This window comes from Canis lupus, chromosome 36, assembly GCF_011100685.1.
Source record: "Canis lupus familiaris isolate Mischka breed German Shepherd chromosome 36, alternate assembly UU_Cfam_GSD_1.0, whole genome shotgun sequence".
Classification (NCBI taxonomy): Eukaryota; Metazoa; Chordata; class Mammalia; order Carnivora; family Canidae; genus Canis; species Canis lupus.
In genome coordinates this window covers 14,611,786-14,637,384 of record NC_049257.1, presented here as the reverse complement: position 1 = coordinate 14,637,384, position 25,599 = coordinate 14,611,786, and the positions used below count along the sequence as shown (strand labels likewise).

At 34.6% G+C, this 25,599-nt stretch overlaps 1 protein-coding gene across 7 annotated transcripts in view; it reads right to left on the bottom strand.

Moving 5' to 3' along the window:
• PPIG (peptidylprolyl isomerase G) overlaps positions 1–25,599 on the bottom strand; it is a 47,054-nt gene that overhangs the window by 18,385 nt on the left and 3,070 nt on the right. For 5 of the 7 annotated variants that reach the window (XM_038584767.1, XM_038584762.1, XM_038584764.1 and 2 more), the window contains exons 2-9: positions 11,383–11,430; positions 10,808–10,885; positions 10,642–10,716; positions 9,760–9,867; positions 9,299–9,343; positions 8,153–8,240; positions 2,308–2,337; positions 2,078–2,217 (exon numbers count right to left, since the gene is read on the bottom strand). In XM_038584767.1, coding sequence (XP_038440695.1) covers positions 2,078–2,217; positions 2,308–2,337; positions 8,153–8,240; positions 9,299–9,343; positions 9,760–9,867; positions 10,642–10,716; positions 10,808–10,868 — 547 coding nt within the window. In that variant the 5' untranslated portion in view covers positions 10,869–10,885; positions 11,383–11,430. Of the gene's footprint in view, positions 1–2,077; positions 2,218–2,307; positions 2,399–8,152; positions 8,241–9,298; positions 9,344–9,759; positions 9,868–10,641; positions 10,717–10,807; positions 10,886–11,382; positions 11,431–25,503; positions 25,554–25,599 lie in introns of those variants that run through there. The other 2 variants (XM_038584766.1, XM_038584768.1) reach the window with 2 other exon arrangements.

Here is a 25,599-nt window from a genome sequence, read left to right as displayed (position 1 = left end):
CTATATAGATACATGACAAAATCCATTCTCACCAATGTCCTGAATGGTAAAGGACTGTAGGGTAACAGGTTCCAAACTATGTGACCTCAAATATAAAGATCTTTTCTTATTTTGACAGTATGGTCCAGAACAGAGTAGACATGGAAGCTGAGGCTCAAAACAAATCTGACCTTTTCAGGAACTCCTGGGCAGACACTAATAAAGGGCCAAATGTTCCCCCTCAACTGCTGAAACAGGTAAGGGCAAGATGTGCTTCCTTAGAAGAGTCTGAGGAACACACACTAAAAGTTGCTACATCAACTTTCAGCACAACTTCCTAGCCATAATGGCATTGGCAAAATTAGCATTTATCTCTACAACTGGAAATACATTATAAAAACATAAACAACATATAAAGAGTGACACTCATTCACTTTTTCATTCTTTCAAGCAAATATTCAAACACTGACCTTTTATTACCAAAATTTATTAGAGAATCTATGATAACTGCTTATGGCTTAAAATGTATATTTTTTATTAAACTAATTTCTTTCTAAATATATAAACCACAATATCCTCAACTTTTATAAGCAGAGTAGATCCTAACATAAGAGATCTTATAGCCTACAAAATATAAGGAAAAAACCCTGATTTTTAGTAGAGAATAAAAGATAAAGATTTCCTAGATGATGAGGGAAGAAATAATGCCTTAAATGAAAATATTCCAATTGTACTAACAATACTCTGAAGAATTAACTATCAGGTATCAGGGTCTAAAACTTGTAAACATCAATACAGATTGCTTTTTAGTTTAGTTTTTTTCTTTTTTTTAATATAAGTTATTCAGTAACACCTCATTCTTTACTGGATCCTCACAAACATAAAGCATACACTATACCTGTTGTTTGTATATAAAGATAGATAGCCCGGATCATGAACACAAAGAAGTTACATAAACACTCCCATTATGCTGCAGCATATTCCTGCAATGGTTTACAAGGTATATAGGTATATATTCGAGGTATATATTTACAAGGTATATATTCGATATGACAGAAAAGAAAATGAAATCATCAGAATCAAAGTGGAATACAGAAACAGAAAATTAAGAATAGCTTTCTCTAGGATATCTTAGGTCTTTTAAAATTAAAACAAATGTGCATATTTCTAAATGATAGAAAGAAATGAGTATACCTGAAACTTGAGAACAGAATGTTCTACTTAGGACAATTTTGAAAGGAATGTTAAAGACTTTAATGAGTTAGCAATACATAATAGAAAAAGCTCTAGATCTGGAGCCAACAAGCTTCAGTTTGAAACTTAGCTTCCTGATGTGGTAAATAACTTAATCTTCTTGAATACCTTCATCTGTAAAATGGGGGAAATACTACAGGGTTATTGAGGATCAGAAAAGATTACAGATGACTCTCACATTTGTCAGACATGAAAAACTAAATATTGGTATTATTATTCTCTAGACTAGTAAGAAGGGGAAGAATAGAGTCCATTTATTATTTTTGTTTTCTCCACAGGTAATCTCATCCTATTACTTTTACAGTAACAGACCCAGTATCTGTAATAAATGATAACAGTTACATATTTCACATAGACGATATAAACAAAACAATCACTTAAAACAAAGTTCTTACCATTCATATAATATCATATCAAACTACTGGTCATGTTAACTTAAAATATTCTGGTCTAAGTAAAGAAGTTTCTCAAATATGCCAGATGCTTCTGAATCTCAGTAGAGCATGAAGGGAAAATAATTTATTCCATTAAGTTTCTTAGTCTATGTCATTCTTTTAAATTGTCACCCTCCCCCCTCACCGTGTCTTTCTCTAGAAGAGTATTTCTTTACCATGCTATTTAGACAACTACCATTAAAAAAAAAAAACAAAAAATAAAGTGGAAGAAGGATAAATTACAGCAAATAACAATTCAGTGATTTCATGGTAAATGAAAAGTGTGAAGATAAAACACATTTAAAAACACAAATGCCTCATATTTATATTCACATTAGTATAAATTTCATGCCAACTATTTGTTTGTTTTGTATGCATAAGTTTTATCAGAAATATGCACTTGTTCTTACCTTTAGATTTGGGAATTAGCTCTCCACAACTGAGTATCCGCACCTCAGCAAATGGTTTGCTAGCTGCATCTGTTTTCTGGTTTTCTATTTCTCTCACAACTTCTTGACCAGATATCACTTGCCCAAAAACAACATGATGCCTAGAAAGTCAATTAAAGATGATCAAATAAAAGCTTTTAATTTTAACATTAATTTAAAGTGGTCATAAAATAAATTTAAATAATCTTTACCCATCTAAATGAGGCGTTGGCTTCGTTGTTCTTTGGAAGTCATCAGATAGAAGAATAAAAACAAAGTCAGAGAAAAACAAAGTTAGCATCTCTAAAAAGGAAAAGAAAATAACTGCATTGGAAACAAAGCTGCAAACAAAGAAAGCATATGCTATTTTAACATAATAGAATCTTAATATATTAACCTTAAGTAGAACAGAAATAATGCTAGATGCTTTCTACATAATATAGTTTCAAAAACTTATTCTGATCATAAAGGTAATACCTAATCATTGTTGAAAAATAACGTATAATTAAAGTTGAAAAAAAAAATAAAGTTGACATTTTGGTGTTATTTCTATCCATCTGTCTCTTGCATGTGACTGGGCTTCTATTGAATATTCATAGGTGTATAAAAGTTTTATGGTTGTATAATGTTCTATTGTATGGACAGACCAAAATTTATCAAAAGATTCCACCAGTTTAAGGGTGTAACAATAGGGCTTTTCAATCTTAACATTTTAAACAGTTAAAAGCATCGGTCAACCCCTTATCCAATGTTTTGCTTTCCACCATTTCAGTGATCCACAGTCAAAACAGCAGTCAATTACACTCCAGAAGCACACAATCCTCCAGCTCACATACTGTCAGTTCAATAATAGCTAATACTACATCACAAAACCTGTTATTTACCTCACTTTATCAGGTAAGCATTTTACCATTTCACATCATCACAAGGATGAGAACAGTACAGTAAGATATTTGGATAGAGACCACATTCATGTAACTTTTATTACAGTGTATTATTATAATTGTTGTATTTGATGACTATTGTTCATCTCTTACTATCCCTAATTTATAAATTAAACTTTTACCTAGAAACGTATCTGTGTGTGTATGTATGTATGTATGTATGTATGTATGTGTGTATATATATATATATATATATATATATATATGAAAAAACGTAATATATATAGAGTTCAGTATTATCTGCAGTTTCCGGCATCCACAGTGGAGGGAGGGGGTGTGATCCTGAAACGTACCCCCTATGGATAATGTTCAGATGGCCCTCAGACATGTTCTGGTAGACCAGAACAGAAATGGTCCTTATAGTGTTTATAAAATTTTCAATTAGCTGCCAATATTCAAAATTTTGGATACTTTCACATAAAAATCCAGATTTCAGACCTCTATGGAAAGCTGGAAGGTGGGCACACGGCAATAATGGGTCAGGTTGATTATCTTTGTCTTTTTAATACAACAATTAATAATAGTTTAAAAATAATAATAATAATAATAGTTTAGATTCTGGTCCCAACAGCTTTTTTGCTTGTTACTTGCCTAAGACCTAAAGACTTTGAGCTTTTTACCCCAGTAAATAAACTACACAATGAAGCAAAGATCTGGATTAAAACTTTAGACAAAACTCAAAATAAGCAAAAAGTCCCACAAATTATGTAATTTTAAAAAATTCTATCTTGCCACTCCACAGCAACCTTAAAGCTATGTAGTTAAGAAGACTGCTATTTGAGTAGCTATGAAGACATGCTGGCATAACAAACTGAAGATCGGCATTGCGTATCATTTATTATTTTAAAGAACTTACCAAAAAGGTGTTAGAAATTTGGAGGAAGGAACACAATTTAAGCTAACCCTTGGTTAAAGCCCACACAATACTAATGAAAAGAATGCAAACATGTACATGTAATTTTATAAGTTTTTAAAATTTATAAGTTTTTAAAACTAACCTATTGTTGTTTTCTGACTGCAGCTATGCTCATGTGAACTTGCTTAAACCATCTAGAGATGTAAAAACCTTTGTGTATACCATATATGTATTTATATTACATGTTATTCAACGTATATGTATAATTTGCATCTAGATTTAGTCATTCCTCACTTCACAGATACTGTATTTGCCAAGTTCACTTGCTCACTAGAATTTATTTATTTTATTTATTTATTTTTTTAAAGATTTTATTTATTTATTCATGAGAGACACAGGCAGAGGGAGAAGCAGGCTCCATGCAGGGAGCCTGACGAGGGACTTGATCCTGAGTCTCCAGGATCCTGCCCTGGGCCAAAGGCAGCGCTAAACTGCTGAGCCACTGGGCTACACTGCTCACTAGAATTTATTTATAACCCCTGTTTCCATGGTCATTCTCAGATTGGTAAAAAAAAGGTATTGATGAACTCTTGTACAGTGCTGGTAGGAGTGTAAAATGATACAATCACTGTGGAAAAACAGTTCAGTGCTTCCTCACAGAACTAACTATAGAATTACCATTTGATCTAGCAATTCCACTCTTTGGTATATACCTAAAATTGAGAAGGAACTCAAACAAATATGGATATGCCAATGTTTACTATAGCATTATTCATAATAGCCAAAAGGTGGAAATGCAAATGTCTACCAGCAGATGTATATGGATAAACTAAATGTGGTATGTACATATAATGGAGTGATATTCAGCCATAAAAAGGAATGAAGTCCTGATATATGCTACAACAAACATGGCTGAACCTTGAAAACATGCTAAATGAAATAAGCTTGACAGAGAATATTGTATGATTCTGCTTATATATCTATAAGGCAAATTTATAAAGACAAAATAAAAGAGGTTACCGGGGCTGAGGGTAAAAAAAAATGAGTTAGTTTCTGGGACAATGAAATAGTTTTGGATACAGTGATAGCAGCTACACTGTATTCTGAATATAATCAATACCATTAAGTCATACACTTAAAAATGGTTACTGGAAAATTCTGTATCATATATATTGCCACAATTAAAAACATTTTAAGATTAAAAACTGAAGTTTTCTCCTTTATTTTTTTTTTAAAGATTTATTTATTTATTCATGGGAGACACAGAGAGAGGCAGAGACACAGGCAGAGGGAGAGCAGGGAGATGCAGGGAGCCCGATGCAGGGACCTGATCCTGGATCCCAGGATCATGTCCTGAGCCAAAGGTAGACGCCTAACTGCTGAGCCACCCAGGTGTCCCAAGTTTTCTCCTTTAAAAATAATGACACACAGAAATTAAGGAAAGGTTACCTAGAAATTAAGAGAAATAAGGAAAAATCAACATACAGAGGGAAGATTCTGAAAATATACATGAAGGATTACATCAACTTAATGGAGAAGTTTTAGCACAGGAAGGATTTTGCTTTTAAAAAAAGGAAAATAAATGATAATACTAAGTGTTGTTGAGAATCTGGTAACACTGGTATTTTGCATACTGCTGATATCACAATAGCAATATACACGGAAAGGCTTAAAAATGTATAATAGGGATGCCTGGGTGGCTCAGTCAGTTAAGGGTCAGCCTTCAGCTTAGTCATTATCCCAGGGTCCTGGGATCAAGCCCTGTGTCTGGCTCCCTGCTCAGCATGTGGGTGTGGGGAGGGTGGTTCTGCTTCTCCCTTTCCTTCTGCTCCTCCTCCCTGCTTGCGTTCTCTCTCAAAAATAAATAAAATCTTTCTAAAAAATGTGTAAACAGGGATCCCTGGGTGGCGCAGCGGTTTGGCGCCTGCCTTTGGCCCAGGGCGCGATCCTGGAGACCCGGGATCGAATCCCACGTCGGGCTCCCGCTGCATGGAGCCTCCTTCTCCCTTTGCCTGTGTCTCTGCCTCTCTCGCTTTCTCTGTGTAACTATCATAAATAAATAAAAATTAAAAAAAAAAAAATGTGTAAACATTTCACTAAGTAAACTCCTAGCAACTTATTTAAAATAAGGCATAGTACATTCAATGAATTTACATATAGTTATTAAAATGTGCCAAGAATTTTTTTTTCTTTTTTTATTTATTATTTATGATAGTCACAGAGAGAGAGAGAGAGAGGCAGAGACATAGGCAGAGGGAGAAGCAGGCTCCAAGCACCGGGAGCCCGACGTGGGATTTGATCCCGGGTCTCCAGGATCGCGCCCTGGGCCAAAGGCAGGCGCCAAACCGCTGCGCCACCCAGGGATACCGTGCCAAGAATTATACTGTATCCAAAAGTTGATTAGGGGGGTATATACAGTATTTAGGTTACATTTTTATTGCAGAGAAAGATGCTCTGGGGATGGGAATGTTTTTCTTCTTTTTATCTGTGTTCTATTTTTTTCTATAACTAACATGATACAAATGGTTTTTATTTTAAAAATCAGAATGACCTGGGACGTCTGGGTGGCTCAGCAGGTGAGCATCTGCCTTTGATCAGGGCATGATCCTGGGATCCAGGATCGAGTCCCACATCAGGCTCCTTACATGGAGCCTGCTTCTCCCCCTGCCTGTGTCTCTCCCCACCCCGCCTCCCCGGCTCTCATGAATAAATAAGTAAAAACCTCGAAAAAAAAAAAAAATCAGAAAGACCCCTACATAGCCATTGGTTGAATGAACTAGAGTATACTCACAATAAAGTAATATGCAGCAGCAAAAACAAATGAACAGGGTCTACATGAACTGATTTGGAGTGATTTCTAGGATATACTGCTAAGTGAAAAGAACAAAACACTGTATACATTATATGCTATCTACTGTATAAGAAAGAAAGGAAAAAAAGAAAATATATATGTATTTGTGCTCATTTTTATAAAAAGAAATACAGGAAGATAAACCAGAAACTAATGAGGTGGGAAACTAAAATGGATGGGTGGGAAAGGATGAAAAAATGGGATTGGCAATGGGATAAAGAATTAGGTGGAAGTAAGGTATTCTTTTTGACTCATATAATGTTTGATAAACAAAAACAACAAATCAAAACAAGGTGAGACAATAAAATATAAACAAATGAACCTAACATATTTTGAGTCACAAAACCACAAAAAATTCACACCAAAATGTACTAATCCAACTCACTTTTAAACAGTTGTTTTAACTATATACCCTCAATCTAAAACAAAAATAACTATAAATAAACAGTAACTCTAGTAAGGTTATTTTTCACAGTAGCATAGAACGGTGATTTTTTATTCTAGAATTCAGCAAATGGGCAGAAATTTGGAAGATAATGAGAGTCAAGTTTCTCACTGTTGAAGAAGGGAGTTACAAATGTGGAATAGTAAAACACTGGAAAAATCCATATGGTGCTTACAGATTATGTTCTTCTGAGAGTAAGAGTTTAAGGCTATTGAGGAGTATCCACAGGACATGATAAAAAATGCATAGTTGACAAGAGCTCTGATCAAAATTTTTTGGTGTCATAATTGGAAAGCATTAAGAGTAATGACTTTGCAACTAGAAACAAATTTTAGTGAGTACATGAATTCACAAATACAGAATCTTTGAATAATGAGGATCAATTGTATTTTATTCTTTGTAATCGAGTAATTTATAAAGAGATACTAAAAAAAAAAAAAAAAAAAAAAAAATATAAAGAGATACTCTGTAAATATGTTAATTATTAAATTTTCCCTCAAAATAGATAGTTCTTTCCTCAATCACTACTGAGATGACTGAAAAATGGTGACTTTTCTATCATTCTTCTTCTATTTATTAGCTATGTTCTATTAAAAATAGGTTTTTCTTCTCCCTTGTTATTTATTCATTTATTATTTATATGTGTATAGGCTCTTGGATTTCTATTTTATTTGCTAATCTAATACTATCATTATTTATTTTGATGCTCAAGTTGTCCTAATCTGGCCAGGGGAACCTCACCCCTTCAGGCTGGCTCCTGTGTCCTTTTGACAAGTACTCATCATTTTGATAGTTTAGCAGTACGGTTCAATTTCCCTTTCAACAATTTTCCCCCCTTCAAAAATTCATTGTCCTCCTTCCTTCAAAAATTTTCCCCATTATGGATCTATTTATTAGCAATCAATGAGAAATGATGCACCAAAAAAGAGATATTTTAAATGATCACAGCACAGATACTTACATGAAGAACTGTGAACCATTTGTATCCTTCCCTCTGTTGGCCATAGACAAGAGAAATTCTTTGTTGTGTTTAACAGCAAAACTCTCATCTACAGAAAAGCAAAGTTTTCAGTTATGTTATAGGAATAACCTCCCCCAAAATTTCATATTCACTTTGTTACCTCCTTTGTTCATATGTATTCTTTAGCAGCAGACAAAATTTAGTCAGGTTAAAAGAAGAAAGAATTAAATATTAACCAATTCCCTCTCCCATTTTTTTAGATTAAAGTATTTCTAATTTTCAATCCCTTGCTATAAATCCAAATACTATTATCAAACCCCTTTCTTTCCTTCTGCATTTGTCTTTTGTTTTTTGGGGGGTGGGGGTAAAAAACAACACAACTGTCTTTGATTACTCAGACAAAAAACAAAATGTTCCTTAAAAAGCAAGAGAAAGAACCCAAACAGGATTCTTTTACAGTTGATCTGTTTCATTTCTAAGCACAAAAAGGCACATCTACTATTTTAAGCAGAGAAAAGGACTCATTAACTTAATCTCTGCCACAGCATCATTTATTGTAGAGAGTAGCTTGCCTTCCAATTTTGGATTAGAATATAAGAACAACACAACTGGAATGTGAAATAAAATTTCAGTTAATCCCTAACGTGAAAGATGGGAAATATGAAATTATTTCCACATTCACATGTTTGTATTCTTTTTTTTTTTTTTGCTTGTAGTCTTTCAAATGATCTTCACAGAAATAAAAAATTCCAAAGAGAAAACTTACAGTTGAGAAAAACATTATATTAAAGAGATTTAATGGACCCACTGAACATGTGGATATTTTTACTATGAAATACTGTTAAATTTCTTTTAATAAAAATTAAGATTAAGCTATGGAAGTTCCTATCCTAGCACTATATTTTTAAGAGTTTAATTCTAGACCATTGCAATCCTTCAAATAATATGATGTATTAATGTCCTTAGCACACAAAAAAATCCTACCTCTACTAAAAGTCTATCACGTAAAATTTTTCACAAGAAAATTAACTTTCAGATTCACTGAATGTAGCTGGATATTAGTATAATGAATCTTATTGATTCAATAGAGAAAAATAACAGAAAAAAAAACATTAAAAACACAATTTAAATAAAAAAATTTTTTACCTTCAAAAAATCCACCATAAATAGATTCCCCTCCTCGTCCATTTCCTAAGAATGAAAAACATGGGACTCTTGAACTCTTAAGACAATAATCTCTTCGAAGGTACCCCCCTAAACAAAATACTTAAAAAGTAGATGCTCAAATGACTTCAAATCAAAAATACTCAAAGGTTCAAAACAAATCATAAGATTAATTTAAAGTCAATATTGTCAAGATCCCAAATTAGTTTCTTTTCCCTATGATACAACAGTAAAAATGTGGCAAAACCTAAGATACATGGAAAAAAGAACATTCAGTTTCTAATAATTATGTAGGTCTCTGAACAAAGACTAGATTTTTTCAGTGTCTTTAAAAATAGTTTGTTTTATAATTTGAAAGTATAGATAAAAACATATCTAACTTTAAGATCTATTATCTTTAACAAAGCATGCATGATTTTCTTTCGTGGGAATCAAAGTCTTACCTTCACTGAAGTCACCACCTTGAACCATAAAATCCTTGACAACTCTGTGAAAAAGACAACTCTTATAATGTAAAGGCTTCTGAGTTGATTTCCCTGTCCCCTTTTCACCTACAGAGAAGAAAAATTAGTAGGCCATTTAGTAGAAAGGAAATCAAGGAAGCAGTATTAAAGCAAAATTAATGACAGAAGCTTATCTCTGTAAAATACACATCTCTTAAATTATGTAGACACCTTTATAAATTTTCACTCCCCTCAGGAATTTTTTTAAAATCCATTTAAAAATCATTAATGTTTTTCTGGAGAGTACAGAAATGTAGAAACCAATCTCAGATAAAAGCCCAATACAAGCAATATTTCTAAAAATTACTTCCACCCCATGGGGTGCCTAGGTGGCTCAGTCAGTTAAGCACCCGACTCTTGGCTTCAGCTCAGGGCGTGACTTCAGGGTCATGGGATCGAACCCCACATTGGGCGCTCGCTCTCTCTCTCTCTCTTTCTCTCCCTCGGGGCAGCCCGGGTGACTCAGCGGTTTAGCACTGCCTTCAGCCCAGGGCCTGATCCTGAAGATTCGGGATAGAGTCCCACATCAGGCTCCCTGCATGGAGCCTGCTTCTCCCTCTGCCTGTATCTCTGCCTCTCTACCTCTCTGTCTGTCTCTCATGAATAAATAATAAAATAAAATAAGTAAAATAAAATAAAATAAAATAAAGATTCTCTCCCCCTGCCCCCCATCCCTGCTTGTGCTCCAAATAAATAAATATTACTTTCACAACTTGGTCAATGGTACATAATCTGCATGAGGAAAATTAAAATGTTAAATTAAAAAATTAAAACCACAGTCAAAAGGGGCTACTATTAGGCCAACTAAAAATGTCAACAAACCTGTACAAAGACAACGAAAGTTCTCGCATGTTTTGGGGCACACATCAGAAAATAATTCAAAGACAACTCTTCCAGCTGAAAAAGAAGAAAGCAAGTTTATACTTTACTAACTTAAAATACTAAATATTCATTTATAAATGTTACAAAGGAACATTAATTTTCTTACCAGGTTGATTATTAATGGCAATGTCAAAAAAACATCGAGGACGCTGAACCTTTATTCCCATGGCTTCAGTATTTCAACCTATGAATAAAATACAGTTTCAGGCAAACAGGCCAAAACAGCAGAAACTTTTTATAAATTTCTGGAGGAAAAAATTCTATATCATGAACTAGAGGGATGCCTGGGTGGCTCAGTGGTTGAGCGTCTGCCTTTGGCTCAGGGCGTGATCCTGGGGTCCCGAGATCGAGTCCTACATTGGGCTTCCTGCATGGAACCTGCTTCTCCCTCTGCCTGTGTCTCTGCCTCTCTGTGTCTCTCATGAATAAATAAATAAATTCTTAAAAAAAAAAAACACCATAAACTAGAAATATAATTTGAACTTCTTTTGATATTTACTTCAATGACATAAACAACATGGATTTTTGGGGGGAGGGATTAAATTGCATTTTGTGAAACAGAAAAGACAAAAAACCTTAGCCATAATATAATATTTTATTTTAACCACCAAATATAGATTGTCACCCAAACAGAAAATTATATTAAGTCTGTATGATTAGTTAACTCAACAAGCAGATTACCTTTAAATAGAGAAAAATCAAGGGCAGACTAATCCAATCCTTTCACGCCTTGAAAACGAAAAGGAAAGTTTTAATTAGAATAATGTTTTAAAAAGAAAAACATTAAAATTCTTGAAAAATACCACCCAAAAATCGAGGAAGAAAGTGGGATCTTTTTACAATAGTAATAAATGGTAGGTTTGCATTCTGAGTAAAATCACATTACATATGAGGCTATTTTCTGATCATGAGCAAGAGCCTTTACTGATATGCTAGTGTAGACACAAAAAGTACCAACAGGTGAGATACTCTATAAACACTTTCATCTAATAAATAGCACATAGCTATTACTGAACATTCTTTTGGTAAGGCATTTATTTGAAGGACTTATGTGCTTTCAATCATGATATCTGGTGGGGAATGACAGGGTAAGGTAAAGAGCAGAAGAAACAAAGTTACTTAGTTTAAATAGCAACCAAAAAAATGGACTATAAAAATGAAAATTTCATCTGCTCAGAACAGAGACTGAAATGCATATGCTTTTCTGAAAATTATCATATCTAAGCTGGTAGCTTTGCAAGCAGTGTGATATTTTAGGTCCAGTGAAGCTGTGAAAAATCTATATTCTCCATATTAAAGAGATTCCTCTCTACCCATTTGTAGAGATATCTGTAGATTCACTGGATATAGTGTGTACTTTACCCAGATTCCCCCCAATGATAACATTTTAGAAAACTGTTATATAATAGCACAACTGTAGCATAAAAGCACAACAATGTTGATACAATCCTTTATCCCATTCACATTTTCTGGTTTAGTAAAACTGGTACTTATCTGTGTGCTTGTATAATTATTTAGTTCTACACAATTTCATCACACATGTAGGTTTATATATCACCATCCCTTATCAATTTTACACAACCCACAAACCATAAGTCAGAATACTCAACTTTTCCCAAATCACCAGCAATTTGAAAAATGCAGATATATACTCATTCATTTAATGTTGATTATGTAAATTAGGGATTAAATTATGTAAAAGATTATATTGCATTCAAATTCAGCCTAAGTGTTGGTATGTTCACGTTTGGCATTAGTGTATGAGAAAGGGGAGAAAGTATCATTTTCTCATGACTTCATTATTTCTAATAAATATAATGGATACTAAATGTTTCACAAAACACACACAAAAAAGCTAAACTTTCCATCCTCCAGTGGCCTAGACTTCCTGAAAACAACAAAAAAACTTAGCAATTTTATTATCTTGCCAAGTTTGTTGCACTGTTTTTACTTGTATAGAATCTCAATTCCTGCACATGTGAAATTGAGAATATGTTGAATCCATAAATCTCAGGAAATTATTTTAAATACTACTTAGTACCTGACTATCCTTTATCTTCTAAATAATTCTTGTAGGCCTTCTTAAATTCTCTACTTTTAGGGATAGAGAAGAAGAGAGTTTAATGATTTATTTTCCTCCAATAAAACTTCTATAGCTACTTGGCTACTTATTTAATCACAGTACCTCAGGTGGAGATTTCTATTCTTACATGAGTACAATATACTACACTATTCTTTTTTTTTATACTACACTATTCTTACAATGAGTACTGTAACATAGATAATTCAGATAATACTGTCCCAAATACGCCAAATTGTTTATTATTATAGTTAATTTTCTACATACAGTACTGTGTTCTTGAAAACAATTTTAAAACCAGGCATAATTTATGAGAGGTCAGGAAAATGCCTAATTACCCTTAACCTTTTAGACACGATCTTTGATAACTGCCCGAGTTTCTCAGTTCTAGGACACAATGTAAAGAATTTTATAGCTCTGGGACTTTGAAACTGCAATGAATACCACTACTCATTTATAGAATTATGGAGCACAAGGGGGAGCTACCAGGATAGTGTTTGTTTCATTTTGTTTTTTTAATCTGAGAGCTGCTTACCTGAGTGAGTTCACTTTGGGAAAACTCTGAGCTACACTCTGATTTTATGTAGATTTTGGTACACTATATCATACTTCAAGAAAAAGTTTATTAAAAACAATAAATCTAAAATAAACTTTACTTCTCTATCCCTATTTCTCTCAAAACTCAGTAAATATTATCGCTGTACAAATCAGCTGCTAAACATGAAACTTGGAATCATCTTAGGTTGATTTAATTTTAGCTTCAAAAATGCACTCACCATCTTTACCATTATCATTTCTCATTTGGAATACTACAACAGCCTCTTAACTGGTTTCCCTGCTTTTACTTAGTCCTCTATTACCTATTCTCCATAGGATAGCCTTAGTGAAGGGTGATCCTTTAAAAGTACAATTTATTAGGCACCTAGGTGGCTCAATTGGTTAAGCGTCTGCCTTCAGCTCAAGTCATGATTGTAGATTGTAGACTCAATCCCCACATCGGGCTCCCTGCTCAGCAGTGAGCCTCTTCTCCTTCTCCCCCTTGCTACTCCCCCCCTCACTCAGGATGGATCTCTGTCAGTCAGTCAGTCAGTAAATAAATAAATAAATAAATAAATAAATAAATAAATAAATAAATAAGATCTTTTTTAAAAAGCACAATTTACCGCTTCATTTCTCTGCCTAATATTTTCTAACATCTATCACATTTAATCAGAATGTCTTTCCATGGATTTTGAGAACCTAAACCAGCACTGTCCAATAGAAATATGAGCCACATATACTTTAAAAATTTTTAATAGCCACATTTTAAAAAGTAAAAAGAGGGATGCCTGGGTGGCTCAGTAGTTGAGCATGATCGACCTTCGGCTCAGGGCGTGATCCTGGAGTTCTGGGATCAAGGCCCCCATCGGGCTCCCTGCATGGAGCCTGTTTCTCCCTCTACCTGTGTCTCTGCCTCTCTCTCTCTGTGTCTCTCATGAATAAATAAATAAAATCTAAAAAAATAAATAAAAGTAAAAATAAACAGGTTAACAATGTTTTATTTAACTCAGTATGTTCAAAATATTATTTCAAAATATAATCAACATAAAAATGTGATGAGATATTTCACATTCTTTTTTGAGTACTGAATCTTAGAAATCCAGTGTTTATCAATTCAAAATAGCCATGTTTCAAGTGCTCAATAACTGCATGTGGCTCATACCTGTGTGTGGACAGCACATCTCTCAATATTTTAGCCTCTATTAACCTCTACAACTTTATCTAACATTCTTCTCAATTTTGCTTTGACATGTTCCAGCTGTTGTTCAAACATCCCAAGGCCTAGTCCTTCATCAGGTCTCTCTCATCTTTGTTTTCTCCACATGGGATGCTCTTAGCCCAGATCTTCACTTGGTTCATTCCCTCATTTAATTTAAATCCTTGCTCAAGTACCCCTCCACACAGAAACCAACCTTGACCAGTGTATTCAAAGGACCAGCCTCTGCCCTCCAACGCTTTACATCCCCTTACTTGCCTTATTTTTCTTCCCAGCATTATATATATTATTATAAATTTAAGTTTTTATATCTATTCTTCTTACTAGAACATAAGCTCCATGGTGTGATAAACCTTTCCAGTTTTGCTCTCCTCTTAATTTCTTGTGCCTCAAACAGTGCTTGGCTATGGCAAAGAATCAGTATTTAATAAATACATGAATATACATGAAAGATTAGGCATGTGTGAAAATGCAGTTTTGCAACACTTAACAACAACAAAATGGAAACATCCAAAATATCCCAAATGAGAGAAGACCTGAATAAATCCTAATATATACATGCTATTTAATATTAAACAGCAGTTTACAAAGTTTACTCTATCCAAAAATCCTACTACTTAGTTGAAAAGGGAAAAAAAGCAATTTGCACATAAGTATTTTTTTTAAAGATTTTATTTATTCGTGAGAGACACAGAAAGAGAGAGAGAGAGAGACACAGGCAGAGAGAGAAGCAGGCTCCATGCAGGGAGCCTGGTGTGGGACTCGATCCCAGGTCTCCAGGATCACGCCCAGAACTGAAGGTGGCGTTAAACTGCTGAGGCACCCAGGCTGCCCCAGTATTTTGTTTATACTCTAAAATAATAATAGTCTATCTATTTCTACAGATAAAGAGTTACATAGCAAAACTAACAATACTCTGCAGAGGGGACCAGGAATAGGGATGGAAGTCAATGGGAGTCTTTAAATATAAGGTTCAAATTTTTGCAATGAGAATATATTCATGCATGTTTCCCAATTTAAAATTAATACAATTTAAGGATATATCTACATAATAACATAAAATGTAGGAAATACATGATAATACCAAGAGCCTATATCTATATGAAAGAGTCATATGGGATTTTTTAAATTTCTCATTTCTCAAGTTTTATAGACTTTTTCTACAGTCCTGTAAAAGTAACTCTTCAAAAGACCAGTCAAGTATTAATGTATTTTTTAAGTGTCTCACTTTCATGATTATTACTGTTGTTTAACATTTAAATCTAGAAGACCTTAGGAAATTATTTTTCTTTTTCATAAAACTGCATACTACTCCCCTAGTGGAAACTAGGAAGAGCAGATGTGAATATTTATCCAAACTCTGGATATTAAATAATTTTTCAGGTTCATGAATAAAGAAATAATGGAAATAAACAGATCTGACCTTATGAAAAAATTTATTATTCCTATTTGTCAGAAGGAAATCAGAAAGTACAAAACAGGGCGGCTCAGTTGTTTAAGTCTCCTACTCTTAGTTTTGGCTCAGGTGGTGATCTCAGGGTTGTGAGATCAAGACCCATAAGGGGCTCTGTGCTCAATGGAGAGTCAATCTTGAATTTCCCTTTCTCCTTCTTCCTCTGCCCCTTCTCTTGTGCATGCACTCACACATGCACACACACTAAGAAATAAGTAAAAAACGGGAATGTATTTTCAACAAATGTCCTATGTTAATTTTTTACTGTAGAACAGTGCTTAGGAATGAGGCACTAGGACAATTCTTCACTGACTAGGACCATCCTAACTCACCACAGAATATTAATCACCAGTGGCCCTATTTAAGTATCAACACATCAGACACCAAAAAAACCTCTCAATGTCCTTTTGCCCCTACCTTTGAAATCCAATACCATAGGGTCCGTGCACCAAACATTAAAAGCACAAAAATCACCAAGGAAACATGAACAACTAACAAAAAACGAAATTAAAAATAAAAACCACACGAAGGATTTTGCTAAGTAACTTGGCATTACAGACCAACAACTTTGAATATATTCATATTCATTCTAACCTTATCATTTTAGTAACTCAGTATCTTGGAATCTCTCTAAAGGCAATCATTTTAAATGAAATATTCTTACATTTTGGTTTAATAGTAATTAGAAACAACCTAAATATCCAATGTAACAATTAGGTAAATCAATATTCCTATGATGAGCTATTACACTGCCTATGAAAATGCAATTTTTAAAAATATGGAAAAAAATTAAGGGATCCCTGGGTGGCGCAGCAGTTTGGCGCCTGCCTTTGGTCCAGGGCGCGATCCTGGAGGCCATGGATCGAATCCCACATTGGGCTCCCGGTGCATGGAGCCTGCTTCTCCCTCTGCCTGTGTCTCTGCCTCTCTCTCTCTCTCTCTGTGTGACTATCATAAATAAATAAATAAATAAATAAATAAATAAATAAATAAGATTAAAAAAAATTAAATGAAAAAAGATACTAACATTATATGATTATAAGGATTTTAAATATAAATAATGTGGGGCACCTGGCTGGCTCAGTCAGAAGACCATGTGACTCTTGGATCTCCAGGTCATGAGTTCCAGCCTCATGTTGGATTACTAAAAACAAACAAAAACCTTAAAAAAAAATCCCTCAAATCTACCCTTTGCCTTAAAAAAATTCATATGCAGTCACTGAAGTACTTTTTATAATAATAAACAAATCAGCTGTACAGTAATAGAAGCCAGTTAAATAAATCATTCTCCCATAAAATGGATGGTACTTATCTAGGCTGTTGGAAATCATACTTTTACATGGTAAAATTAGAGATAACATTTTTCACCTACCTAACAAAAATAAACAATACTGACTTCCTTATACATGTTACCAATAATAAAGGGATAAACTGATACAATCCTTTGCCAATTTGATAACATTCAATACTACAAGTGCATTATTAATACCCTTTGACTCAATAACTCACTTTAGAAATTTTATACATATCCCTCACATTTTCAAAGTAAAGTATGTACAAGGTTATTCAAGGCACCAGATTCTGTGGTTAAAAGGCTGTAAATAAGTGTCCATAGAGAAGGGTAGATTACATAAATCCTATTACATCCATACAATGTACAAGGCTATAAAAAGGAATGAGAAAGCAGTTTATGTACTGGTTTAAAGTTAAAAAAAAAAAAAACTTAAAAAGGTACAGATGTGTATGGCCATGCTTTCTTTGTATATTTTTCAAAGAAGTAAAAAAATGTAAGTATATATATTTGCTTGTCTAGTACAAAGGCAGCTGGTGGGAAAGGAAATGTATGGCTAGGGAATATGGGTAAGAAGATTTTTTTGTTTCTTTACTATATAACCAACCTTCTATACCTTTCAGTTTTATACCACATGAACATATTATTATTAAAAGTTACTACAAAAAACAAAATGGAAAAGAAATCTTAACCAAAGACTATTCATGGAGATGAGGATATTCAAAAATAAGTGAAAAAAAAAAAGCAAGTTACTAAGAATTCCCAATTTTACACATAAGAAATGTACATTAAGGGACACCTGGGTGGCTCAGCGGTTGGGCACCTGCCTTTGGCTCAGGTAGTGATCCCCAGGTCTGGGATCGAGTCCCGCATCTGGCTCCCTACGAGGAGCCTGCTTCTCCCTCTGCCTATGTCTCTGCCTCTCCTCTCAATCTGTGTCTCTCATGAATAAATAAATAAATCTTAAAAAAAAAAATGTACATTAAGAAAAGGAAATGAGGGCAGCCCTGATGGTGCAGCGGTTTAGCGCTGCCGGCAGCCCGGGGTATGATCCTGAGGACCTGGGATCAAGTCCCATGTCAGGCTCCCTGCGTGGAGCCTGCTTCTCCCTCTGCCTGTGTCTCTGCCTCTCTGTGTCTCTATGAATAAATAAATAAAATCTTAAAAAAAAAAAGAAAGAAAAGGAAATGAAACCATTATGCCAAAGACTTATATGTACCACTATGTTGAATGCAGCATTATTTTTTTTTTTGCAGCATTATTTACAATAGTCAAGACATATAGACAGCCTACGTGTTCATTAACAGATGAATGGATTAAGAAAATGTGGTATATTTACATATGCAATGAATACTATTCAGCCATAAAAACAAGCGAAATAAACAAGGAAATCTTGCAATCTGCAACAACATGGATGGACCTGAAGGGCATTAAGCTGAGTGAAGTCAGTCAGAAAGAGAAAGACAAATATTGTATGGTCTCACTTATATGTAGAATCTAAAAAAAAAAAGGTAAATATAGGGGATCCCTGGGTGGCTCAGTAGTTTAGCGCCTGCCTTCGGCCTAAGGTGTGATCCTGGAGTCCTGGGATAGAGTCCCACATCAGGCTTCCTGCATGGAGCCTGCCTCTCCCTCTGCCTGTGTCTCTGCCTCTCTCTCTCTGTGTATGTCTCTTGAATAAAATAAAATCTTAAAAAAAAAAAAAAAAAAAGGTAAATCTAAAAATATATGCATACACACACACCCTGCCCAAACTCATGGAAAAAGAAATCAGATCTGTAGTTCCCAGAGCTGGGGGTAGAGAGTAGGGGAACTGAGTGAAAACTATCAAAAGATACAAACTTCTAGTGTTAAGTACTGAGGATGTAATGAACGCTATGATGGCTAGAGTTAACTGCTATATGCTATGCTATATCAGAAAGCTGCTAAGAGAATAAATCCTTAAAATTCTCATCAAAAGAAACATTTTCTTCCTTGTATCCATCTCAGATGATGGATGTTAACAAAACTTCTTGTGTTAATCATTTTCTAATATGTGTTAGGTCATATGCTATATATACTTTAAAGTTCTACTGTGCAATATGTCAATTGCAACTCAATGTAACTGAAAGAAAAGATACGATTTACACCAAAATATTGACACGGATTATAAATTATGCAGCATTATTTACAATAGCCAAGACATGGAAACAACCTAAGTGTCCACTGATGGATGAATGAATGAATAAAGAAAATGTGATATGTGAACACACACACATAGGAGTATCATTCGGCCACAAGAAAACAAGGAAATTCTGGTGTGCCTGGTGGCTCAGTCAGTTGGGTGTCACACTCTTGGTTTTGTCTCAGGTTATGGTCTCAGGGTCATGAGATGGTGCCCCAAATTGGGCTCTACTCTCTTTAGATTCTTTTCCTCTCCCCATGCCCTTCCCTCTGCTCACGCACATTCTTCCCCCCACAAATAAAATCTTAAAAAAAAAAAAAAAAAGAGGAGGACATCCTATCACTTGCGACATGTATGGACCTTTGGGACACGATGCTAAGTGAAATAAGTTAGAAAAAGACAAATACCTTATGATCTCACTTATATGTACAATCTTAAAAAAACAAACCCTAATTCATTTTAGGTCTGGGGATGTAATGTAGAGCATGATGACTATTGTTAACAGCACTATACTACATATTTGAAAGTTGTTGAGAGAGATCTTTAAAGTTTTCATCATAATAAATTTTTGGTAACTGTGAGGTGATAGATGACTAACTAGATTAAATGTACTGGCCATCAATGAGATACCACCTCACACCAGTGAGAATGGTGAAAATTAACAAAACAGGAAACAACAAATGTAGGAGAGGATGTGGAGAAAGGGGAACCCTCTTGCACTGTTGGTGGGAATGTGAACTGGTATAGCCATTGTAGAAAACTGTGTGGAGGTTCCTCAAACAGTTAAAAATAGAACTGCCCTACGACCCAGCAATTGCACCACTGGGGATTTACCCCAAAGATACAGATGCAGGGAAATGGCAGGACACCTACACCCCAATGTTTATAGCAGCAATGTCCACAATAGCCACACTGTGGAAGGGGTCTCGGTGTCCTTTGACAGAGGAATGGATAAAGAAGGTGTGGTCTATGTATACAATGGGATATTACTCAGCCATGAGAAATATGGACAAATACCACCATTTGCTTCAATGTGAATATAACTGGAGGGTATTATGCTGAGTGAAGTAAGCCAATCGGAGAAAGACAAATATTATATGGTCTCATTCATTTGGGAATATAAAAAATAGTGAAAGGGAATAAAGGGGAAAGGAGAGAAAATGAGTGAAAATATCAGGGAGACAGAACATGAGAGACTTCTAACTCTGAGAAACGAACAAGGGGTAGTGGAAGGGGAGGTGGGCGGGGGGTTGAGGTGACTGGGTGACAGGCACTGAGGGGGGGCACTTGATGGGATGAGCTTTGGGTGTTATGCTATATGTTGGCAAATTGAACTCCAATAAAAAAATATCCAAAAAAAAATGTAGTGGTCATTTTGCAATATATGCAAATATCAAATCATCATGCTGTATCTGAAACTAATATAGTACCAATTATATCCCCCCAAATTGAATAAATAAAAGCCACCCCCAAAGATTTACACCAAAGTATTAACATTGATTATATTTAAGCCATGAATTTAGGGGTAATTTTTATGTATTGGTTTTGAAAATTGTCTTCAACAGACACGTAGAAGAAACACTAATAAAATGAGATGTTTTGCTTATCAAAAGAGTAAAGATCTTTTAAGACTAATTCCCAAAATAGTATGCAGCTCCTCTGGAAATACTATGTGGGAAAAAAGTATTTTTATCTTAAACTGGTTTTCACCCAGTAAAATTCACCCACTAGGAATCTCTTCTAAGAAACTACCCAAAATTGAGAAAGTCTTCATGTATAAAGTTACTATCTTAGTACTCTTTTTAGGAACATATAATCAGAAGCAACCTAGTCAGTATTACAAAAAATGGCTAAATCATGGTCTCTAGTTGAACAAAATATCATAGTTGTTAAAGCAATGCTTATAAACAGTAGTAAGTAATCTAGAAAATGCTTATAATTTGTTTAAAAATAGTGTGCCTGGGTGGCTCAATGGTTGAGTGTCTGCCTTTGGCTCACGTCGTGATCCTGGGGTCTTGGGATTGAGTCCTGTATCAGGCTCCCCAGAGGGAGCCGATTTCTCCCTCTATGTCTCTGCCTCTCTCTCTGTCTCTCAAGAATAGATAAAAGCTCAAAAAATTTTGTTTTAAAAAATGATATAAAATGGTGAAAGTATTATATGTGAAAGTATTATAATCAACTACTCATAAATTTCAAATTTAAAGATTTATAAAAAGAAAAAAATTGAAAGAAAAGTCATTATTGTGTTTCATTGTAAGACCAAGAGTTTTTGCCTCACTGTAGTTCATTCCACTTTTCTTTAATGAATATAATTGGTATGTTAAAGAAAAAACTCATAATAAATATGTATATATAATCTCAGAGTATAATGTACAGGTCTGTCAGTGATTATGATATATATTTAGGTTACACCATATAAGGATACTATTCACAGAAATAGATTAAAATTAGTTTTCCTGACGTAATGAATTAAATGTCTTAAATTCAAGAAAGATGAGAGACAGCAAATCATTATTAAAAGCACTAAAGATTGGGACACTTCTGTGGCTCAGTGGTTGAGCGTCTGCCTTCAGCTCAGGGCGTGATCCCAGGATCTGAGATCGAATCCCACATCAGGCTTCTTGCAGGAAGCCTGCTTCTGCCTCTGCCTATGTCTCTGTCTCTCTCATGAATAAATAAAATCTTAAATAAAATAGAAGCACTGAAGAAACCTCAAGTATGTAAATGTTCTTGTCATAGCTAATAAAGATCAATGATGACAAAAAAGATGGCTCAGCACTATGTGTCTAACATCACTGAAATCAGATTTTACCTGATCAGAAATAGTAGTACATCTTTATAATTATGATTTCCTGGTATTACTCAATAATACCTAAAATCAAACATGAGATAGGGACACCTGGGTGGCTCAGTGGTTGGGTGTCTGCCTTGGGCTCAGGGCGTGATCCTGGAGTCCCAGGATTGAGTCCCACATGGGGCTGGCTCCCTGCATGGAGCCTGCTTCTCTCTCTCTGCCTATGTCCCTGCCTCTCTCTCTCTCTGTCTCTCATGAATAAATAAATAAAATCTTTTTAAAAAGAAAAAAACAAACAGGAGATAAACATCTGATCAGTTTTTCACATTCTCAAGAAAAAGTAAACGGAAAATATTACTGAGGGATATCAAGGATACAATAATTCAGGGAAAAATAATATATATGCAATTTTCAGTAAAATGACTCATGAATTTCCTAATAGTATATAATGAAAGCTTTCAGAATAGTAGCATACTTTGTTGCAAATCTGTTTAACCTGAATGAGTTGCAACTATTTCCATAAAATCCAGGTATTAATTTTTCTTGAAAAACAAACAAAAATAATGTGCCCCATTCCTGTACAGCAATCAACATGGTCTGCCTCCAACTATAACCTATTAGCTATTACCTTTTATTATCTACTTGACCTCACGAACTCACTTCACTTGCCTACTTCAGGAATTTGAGTAATACTTAACCTCATTTCTTTATTTATTTATTTATTTATTTTTTAAACCTTATTTCATAATGAATATACTTTTCATTTATTTTAACTTTTAAAAGATTTATTTTTTTAAAGATTTTATTTTTATTTATTTGACACAGAGCACAAGCAAGGGGAGCTGCAGGCAGAGGAAGAGGGATAAGCCCTCTCCCACTGAGCAGGGAGGGAGCCCAATGGAGGCTGATCTCAGCATCCTGGGATCATGACCTGAACTGAAGGCAGCAGCTCAACCCAGGTGTCCCATGAAAATTCTTTTAAATAATAAAGCTAACAAAGTCACTAAAAAAGGTTAGATCATATAAAAATGCATAAAATCCTGATGCTTAGCTATAACTTTTAAAATGTTTATATATATTTTTTCTAAGCAGACAGAATTACAGTGGTTTTCAATGTTTACTAACAGTTTTCATAGTTTCATAATGTAAACAGTATTTTAAAATACAAAATGATGCTAGGATATGTAAACTTCTGCAACAAATATATTTCATAAAAATATCAGAGGTAACAAATTCATTTGTAAAAAGTTTCATTTTATAGTTTCATAACTAAAATAACTGATATTCATCCTAAAGTAACATGAAGGAAGGGAATGGGGGCAGGACAAGGACATAGGCAACTAATTACTAAAATATATGGAAAAGGACACGGTATTTGCAATAAGGCAATAAATAATGCAGTGATTTATGACACTCAAAGAATTACTCAGAAGTTTTACACAGTATGAGAAAGTCAGTAAAGTACTGAGTCTTCAAAAAATAGACATTAAATCTTTTAAACTATTAAGATTAGCAGGTCTCTGCACTTTCTGATTCCTTTGGCTAATTCCTCTGTGTCCTTAAAGACTCAAATAGAATACACTCTCCAGGAACGTCACCCTGACTCTAAATCTTAAATGATTCTCCTTTAATGAATCTTATTTTCATTATCATAAACTTGTCTGTAAACTCCTCAAACTCAGAACCCTTTTATCTTCAACACCAGGCATAGGGCCTGGCCCAAGACAACATTATCAAATGGAAATAATACTAGTTAATCAAGGCATGAGCAAAACTAGATTCTGCTTAAAATTCAGTGCCTTCCCCTTAAATGTACCACTACTCACATGAAGTACTGTTAATTTGTATCTGTAGTCTGTAAATTGTCCCAAAGCCTACCAGTCAGTAACCATCCTGAGTCTATTCCCATAATTGAAAAAGAACCTATTTCCTAGCTCTGCTTAATTGAGTTGTATTTTACTAACAAAATGTTTCTTTTCTTTTTTAATAAACAGAATCCACTACTAGAGGGAGCATCTTTAGGACTAAGAAATAGATGGAAAGTTCTCATCTGCTTAAGTTTAAATAAACAGGTAACAATTTTCATACAAAATTTCCACCTTTAAGTGCAAGCACTTTATATTAAACTAATCAGAACTAGACCAGACTTGAAGATTACTTTCAAAGAAGGCAATCTGAGGGGATCCCTGGATGGCTCAGCGGTTTAGTGCCTGCCTTCCGCCCAGGGCATGATCCTGGAGACCCGAGATCGAGTCTCGCATCGGGCTTCCTGCATGAAGCCTGCTTCTCCCTCTGCCTGCTTCTCCCTCTGCCTGTGTCTCTGCCTCTCTCTGTCTCTCATGAATAAAATCTTTAAAAAAGAAAAAAGAAGGCAATCTGACATTCCCTCGGCTTCTTTACTGACCCTACCCACAATGTAGTTCACAGAGATCAAATGAGAAATGAAAATAGACTGTTTTATAAGCATTCTAATACATTTATGAATATCCTATTGCTAATTAAGTACAAACAAGTTAACATTTTGAGGCATCAGAAAAGGCAACTATGCTCTTCCATACGGTGCCTCCTCACTTAGTGTCTCTGATAATCACAAACCTCTGTGCTGATAGAAACATGATTAACAGTGTCTAGGCACTTCCTAAATTCTTAAATCCTTTAGAAAACATAAAAAGAGAAAAGCTGTAATGTTGCCAAGTTCAGTGTTAAATAGTGTATCATATACCTTCTAAACATACAATCTGGAAGCATAAAACTATGCTTTGTTAGTACCAAACTCAAAAAGCATATACTAACTGGGAAATCCCTGTTAACATTTTAAATCTTATACCTGCAATTATTTAAGTTCTTACAATGATAAACGTACAACACTCTCTCCAGAGATATACCTATATCATATAATAGCAACATGTTAGCCAACGTGGTAATTCCTACATAAATTACAGATTTCTGAAGTTTGAAGGAAACTTAATAATGGTCCAGTCTTCTAATTTTATAGATTTGACAATTGGACTAGAGAGCTGAAGTGACTGGCACAAAGTCATAACTTAAAAAAGCAAGATTTTTCTGGTTAAGTACTTTAACAGCTTCGCTCTAGAAAACAGCTTATTCGCAAATATTCCAGATAATGGCTTATTCAATTTTACTTTCTACATTATGACCATAGTGTAATGATATAAACCTTAAGCTAAAGTTTATATATAATTCATAGTAACAATATATATAAAGAGGCTTCATTCATTTTAGAAAATCAATGACTTGGGGCACCTGGGTGGCTCAGTGGTTGAGCGTCTGCCTTTGGCTCAGGTCATGATCCCGGGGTCCTGGGATCGAGTCCCACATCGGGTTCCCCGCAGGGAGCCT